This window comes from Cucumis sativus, chromosome 1 (assembly GCF_000004075.3).
Source record: "Cucumis sativus cultivar 9930 chromosome 1, Cucumber_9930_V3, whole genome shotgun sequence".
NCBI classification, from domain to species: Eukaryota; Viridiplantae; Streptophyta; class Magnoliopsida; order Cucurbitales; family Cucurbitaceae; genus Cucumis; species Cucumis sativus.
In genome coordinates, this window is record NC_026655.2 from 16,940,586 (window position 1) to 16,947,624 (window position 7,039).

At 33.7% G+C, this 7,039-nt stretch overlaps 1 protein-coding gene across 1 annotated transcript; it reads right to left on the reverse strand.

Annotated features, from left to right (window-relative positions):
• Window positions 1-1,200: 1,200 nt before the first annotated feature.
• Window positions 1,201-4,031, reverse strand: LOC101215236 (SPX domain-containing protein 1). Its single transcript, XM_004149979.3, has 3 exons — window positions 3,619-4,031; window positions 2,681-2,807; window positions 1,201-1,812 (listed from the first exon to the last, which is right to left on the reverse strand). Exons 1-3 carry the CDS (start codon window positions 3,892-3,894, stop codon window positions 1,355-1,357), a joined length of 861 nt encoding a protein of 286 aa, XP_004150027.1. The 5' UTR covers window positions 3,895-4,031; the 3' UTR covers window positions 1,201-1,354.
• Between the last annotated feature and the right edge of the window lie 3,008 nt (window positions 4,032-7,039).

Consider the following 7,039-nt stretch of genomic DNA (forward strand, 5'->3'; position numbering starts at 1 on the left):
CTTGTTGTTTTCTATGTTCCCTCTCAACATCTGCTTGCCAACTGTCTTACAAAATCGTTATCTCCACTCTATTTTCAGGATCTTTACAAAAAAACTCATCCTTCTTCCTCTACCTCATTTGAGAGGGATGTTAAGATAACTACCACTATTCATTGATGGATCCGTCTATTTTCTGCTGTACTTTATGATTACTTATGTTATCTTATCTATCATTTATTATAGTCGGTAATTTGCACCTAATAGCCTGATTAGTTGTGATTGTAAACCTCTCCTTCATTCATTTATGTATTTAAGTTGAAGCATCCTTTGTAATTGTTGAGACATTGAAATAATGCAAAATTGAAGTTCATGTTAGAACACTAGGGAATTTTGTTCGTATTGTATTGATATGAACTTGAACGATTACAATATAGAATTAATGATATCAATTTTGGAAACAAAAAGCAGAAAGTAAAAACAATGCAGAAAACTAAGAACAAAGATAAATAATACTTCCCTCTCTGCCTTTCCTCTCTTCAAGAAAATTGCAGAAACCACTCACAAAATAACTGATCCCCTCTCCTCTCACTTACCGACCCTCTATGTATATAACAAGTTATAACAACTCTAGTATGCAATAAATAGCATAATTGAAATTTGCTGGTATTCTAATTAGAGTACAAGTGGGCAAACTTTGTAAAAATTAAAGTTGGAGTTGAAGATGAGTTGACCAAGATAAAGAAATCTCATATCGAATATCAATATGGTGTAAAACACAATCCAATGAATAAGTCAATGTTTAATTTAAGATGATGTCAATCTTATATACAAGAGGTGGGTTCCACTTATTGTATGACAATGTGGTCAAATATAATACAAGTTTGTATTTAACAATACATAAGATGAATCATGCATGCTAAGACGTCTGCCAAATTAAAGAGAAGAGGGAGAGTTCGATCCCATTCACTATTCTCACCCATTTGGCTTACCCCAAAGCACGGAGAGTATCATATGAGAAACACATTTTAATTGGACGGTATTATTTCGTTAAGTTTCAAAGACTAATTTTAATTTATTTAGTAAAAGACATCCATTCTCATTCCTTTCCGTTTGGTTTTTTTTATTGTGATTTCTGTTCGTTGTTTTGTTATCACATACTACAATGCCCAATTGCATCTAATATTTGTATGAAACCATTTGACTGCCAAACAAAAACAAGGCAAACAGGAAAAACATTGGCTTTCTATTTGCTACATCTTTTAGATTTATATTTAAGATTTTACATGTTTAACTTTTTAGTATCTAATTCATTCTTACAAGATGTTGTCATAAAAGTAATGGAATCAAGTGATGTTATCTTCTAAAAACCAAAACACTACTTAGCTATGGCTTCCTGTTCAAGCACAGGAACCTTTTTCCATGTCCCCTCTAGGCCATTTATCTGTAATGGTGGCAATGAAAATGCATTGACAGTCGAGCTTCCACTTCGAATTTCTTTCAGAACTCGCAATGCTGATAGCGTGCTCTTCATATACACGCTCTCCATGTGCTCAATCTCTGCAAGTTCCTTGGGCATTCCGAGAATCCCATCGTTGTTCGAGGTGGCGGTAGAAGATGCTCTCGGAGCACATCCCTCATTGCCATCAGCTGCCTCGGCCAATGTAGGCTGTTCATTTGCAGGGAAGAGGCGGTCAAGCATTGCCTCGCACTCTTTGACAAGCTTATAGAGTAAGTCTGTGGTGAAGAAGGGTTGTTGTAGGACCTTCTGTATAAAGGGTAGGCGAATAAGTGCACCAGTTCTTTTGTCATACTTTTTGAGGATTTTAGCTAGACCTGTTGAAGATAATATGAGGGGATATAATTAGAACAGGTAAATTAAATTAGTGTAAAATCTAGAAGTGGTGGGACTAAGGGACAGAAAGCAGAGGAGGCCATTTGGTGCATCTGTGATCTGATCATGACATACTGTAGACATTAGATTATGTGCTATCCCTTCAGAACTAACCGTAGACATACAGATAAAGGTCCAAGAAATTAAAAGTTCAAAAGCAATTACCTTTACAAAAAGAATTAGGACCACACATCAAAAATAGTCCCGGACACAAATATCTTTGACTATTTCAACTAGAGTGAATGCACTCATCTTTGTGTGTTCCACTTAATCACAAATTTGTGTGCGTGTATATATATATACATAGACACATGCAACTAAGAGATTGGTACGAGGCAATGAGGCAAACTATGATAAAACGCATAAAGATGAATGTAGCATAAGATGCAACGAAGTATTTTTCTTCCAACAATGAAATTAAAAGTTAAAACTGGCCGCTCCTAAGGCCTAAGGGTGACTTGGTGATGGGACTGGAAATGTTTGCGATAATCTTGAGGAACAGGATCAAGCATTTAAATTGGAAACTTCACAACTTAATAAAATTAAAATTCTGGTTTTGATCTAGCCTAAGGTAGACTAGGTATCCTGGATATTAGCGAAGAGTGGACCATGAAAATGTAAGGAGCTAAATTAGAGTAAATAACAACATGAAGCAGAAATAGAGTCACATCAACAATACACAGTGAATAAAGAAAATAATTCCGATGATGTTAGCAACTATTCAAGTGTTTAGGCAACAGAGAAAATACATTTTCTTTTGCATATGACATCAGTTAGACTTTAGAATAACCAAAGGAATCATGTGATTACCTGTATAGTTAAGAGCACTGTAATTCTCCAACAAAACCATCTCACCATGGAAGTCAACAATCTCTTTCCGAATTTGTATCAACTCTTCATCAAAATCTTTTGCTGTAGCTACTCTATCTTGTAACTCCTGTTAAATTAATTCCCCACCAAAAACCAAGACAACATTGTCAGCATTTCAATCAGCATACAATATGCAACCAAAATTTTCTCTTGGTCCAACTCAAATTTAAAACAAACAGACAAAAAGAGCATCGTCAAAACGAATATTGTGTCACATTAAACAAACTATCATTGCATTTGGCACAGTGAACAACTGTGAGTTTCAGAGCTTGGATGATGTGTAAAACTGAAGATCCCAAAACCAATAAAATATTACAGGCTGATGATTGTAAGCATAAAATATGGCCGCCAAACACACAAAACGATAAGGAATAGCCGGCAGGCATGGTCATGTACAGGTACATCCATCCCAGATACTGAAGTAAGTGGCAAAGTCGTTGCAACGTGGGCCAAATAACTCTCTATTCTAATTCCAATAGTCAAAAAGGAAGAAACCAGATATTACAAAAGAAAACATCAAAGAACAGTGCGTTATAAGTTATCTTTGATTTCGATAGGTAAAACAAAATAATTAAACTATCCCTTTTCAAAAGTTTACGGTGGGATGTCTTTTCACCTCGCAAAGCAAAAGCCAGACGCCGTTATTTTAGTTGTGAAGCTACGTTAGGTGTCAGTGGATTAGTCTGTGACGTTAAATTATTCAACGCTTGAGAGTACATTCTACAGTGTTGTAGTAAAAATGCTTAGACAATTAATGAAAACTAGAATTCTTTAACGAGATTGTAATCAAGAAAATGAAATCAAAAGATATGCAGAATGTAGAATGCACAAGAATTAAAAAAGAAATGAGAGAGAGACACATATATATATATAAATACCTTCAATCTGATTATGTACTCCTCTTCTTTCTCAACGAAGAAGGAATTGAATTTGTCGAGCTCCTTTTCCAAGAGAGTAACAAAATCAATGACTTGATTAGAAATAGAATCGGCATGGGCGTCGAGCTTGGGCTTCTTGGAAGGGCGGTTAATGTGGGGGGAGTTAGGCTGTAAGAGTTTGAGCTTCTTCTTGAGATCTTTGTAGGAGAGGAATTTGTCCCGCCATTCGGGCAAGGTCTCTTCGATCTGGTTGCTGAGACTCTTACCGAATTTCATAAGTGAAAGAAAAGGAAGGGAAATGGTGAAGGAAAGGAAGGAGTGAAATAATGGAGAAAAATAGAAGAGGAAAGGCGAGGAAGAGGGAAGGAGATGGCAATATAGGAGAAAAGGGAGAATATTCGGAGGGGTAGTACGGGAATATCCGTTAAATATATATACACACACATATATATTGGAAATTATAAATATAAAGAAGGGTATATCTCTGGGTTTATCCCCTTTCAATAAAAGACACAGACAGTGATTGAACTTAAATTTTATTATTACTTTTTTTTTCTTTTCTACGAAATTCAGTTTTGGCATTTTTTCTTTTTTATTAAATTAACCTTTAATTTAATTGTATATATAGTCTACTTTAGGGTATATCCAAAGATGACGAGGAAGTGTTAGTATAATTGTAGCCTAACCATTAGCCTTTTAATCATTTCTATAACTCATCATCATTAATGAAACAAGCATATACATATATTTCATACCATGAATAAGTCTACTAATTACCCAACAAAATCCAAATTTTGTAGTTGAAAGAGGGTTTTCAAAGCCTACTAGCCACCATGAATGTACCCAGTCCCATTCACACATGGACAATGCTACACCAAATCCAAATCTCCCACGGTGAAATTTAGTAGGAATTTTATTATATATGCTCCTCCAGCTATTAATTTGCTCCCAACACCAACAAACTGCACAAGGATTGGTACAACAGGGGAATCCAATTCAAATAAGTATCGAATGAAACCAAACATTGCTTTTGATATTTTGGCCGCCCTACCCAACTCATTGCTTTTTAACCAAACATTTAACATTTTGAGTTTTCCTTTTCCCATCCTTTGTGCCATTTGTCCTTTATTACTAATTTTCTTTGCCAACTCCTTTGGTTTGGTTGTTACTAATAACTTAATAGCACCACCACCGCTTTTAAGTTTTATTCAAAATATATAGATAGAGAATTGAAAGTACATAAATTAAATTAGAATATTCAATCTAACACTTTTTTTTAAGATAAACACAATATTCAATCTAATTACATCAGTAAGTCTCTATTAATTTGAGATCATACAACAATTGAGAAATTTCTTTTTTCCACACAAAAGAGCCCCTAGCTAAGCAATAGTGTCAAATTTGGCCAAGTTTTAACTTTTTTTTCCAAGAGATACAATCAAAAGTGTCTAACATTTAATTTGCAAAAGATCCAAAAAAAAAATGCAAGTTTATGATACCTCTTTTTCGCATTTTGCAAATATGAAAAATATGACAAATAATTAGTGATATCATACGGCTAGTCGGGTCAGAGAGTTACCAAAAGGCTATTAGAGGATTATCGACTTTTAAATTTTCTACGTCCAAATGTATCAACTAAAGTATTCACCTTAATATAAATAAATAAAATGGCATATTATGAAGTTTTTTGTGGGTACTTTCGTCATGTTAGATTTCTATTTTTTTTCCATACAGTTAGTAATAAATATTGGAAAATTAGCAAAAAGTAGCACACTTTTGCTTTTCGTTTTCAAAAGTACTACATTTTTTTAAAACTCGTAAAACAAAATTATATTAACTTCAAGTTTTTCTCAGTGCATTAATAGACACAATTAGACCAAAACTCTACAATTAAAAGTAGCAAAAAGATTTAAAAAATGGTAGAATCTCGATCTAATTGTCTATCGAAATGTACTGAGAAAACCCAAAACAATAGATAAGTTGAAAATTTTAGCTGGAAAAATCTCAGTGGTCGATGTGAGACTCGAACTTGAATAGAAGGGTCAAATTTTAGAAATAGGTATTTTGTTTAAACGCATAAGCTAAATGTTGCGATAAAGGAAGTGTGTTGTGAAGCTATGTGATAAGAGCAGGCGTTTTGAAGTTCTTCACAAGGAGAAAAATCATGCGAGCAAGACACAGACTGAGCGATCTGGAACTCATCGCAAGCTAAAGCTATGCAATGAAATATATAAATTTTATGGGAATTTCCTATTAGTGTTTAATCGGTGGGTTACGTGTCAAGTTTAAGTTTAAGCATGTTCATGAGAAAGATCAAGCTTACACGTGTACCACTTGTGGAAAGAGCTGGCAAGCTGACATGAGAATAAAAGTGACTAATCCATTTTGAATGAAAGGGAAACCAAATTTTCGTCAATGAATTTCTAAAAGGGGCACTTGCAAAAATAGCAAAAAAAATTATGATAACAGGGTCCATGTCACTACATTTTTCTAAATTGCAAAAGTAATAAATTTAAAATTAGTTGATAACTTTCTGATAGTCATATGATAACCCTTCGATAGCCCTCTCATATTATTAATTATTTGTCATGTTCGCAATATGCAAAAAAGTGGTGTTATAAGACTCTTTTTTTCCTAAATATTTTGTAATCTGATGCAGTTTTCTCTTTCTCAAAAGTGTTTGCATACTTTAAAAACTTTCTTTTGAATTTCAAAATGATTTGTAATGATACTTTAATTCTCAATATTTATAAAAAGATTTCAAATAAAAGGTTATGTTATGTTTAAAAGTGAGATTATGTGTTTGATTATATGTGAAATTGTGTTCAATCTTAGTCTTGTTCTTATAATTATTGAGCTAACTGTTATGTGCATATAAAGAGTAAATGCAACCATGTAGCAAAAGCGTGTATGGTGAAACGAGGCGGCAAAATGCATAAAAGATGCGTATTCCGTTTCGACCTGTACAATGAGGGAGAAGCGGAGATATTAATTCTCGGATGCTATTCACAATAGCCTAAATGCGAGAATGATGAGTCTTAGCATAGGAATGGCTTCAATTTTCTCAGTGAAAAGACATCGAGACTAATGAGTGTTTATGCAATAAGATGTATTTTTGAAATAAGACAATGAGCCCGTTTGAACTAAAATGTTTTATGCTATGAAAAGTGTTTCCAAAAGGTTTTCCTTAAAAACTCACTAAGTCATTTGATTTACATTTTAAGTTTTCATTCTCCAGGTTTAAGGCATTAAGGTCAAGGTGATCATGATCATGTGTTAAGACTAAGTTGAGAAAAGATGAAGTGTTTGCTAGGTGAGGAAGCTTGACGAGGCGTTTAGATTATGTCTAAGTTGTGTAGATTATTATTTTTTAAAAGACTTGGTTTATAAAGTATGATGAAAAACACATAGTTTAAGTTAA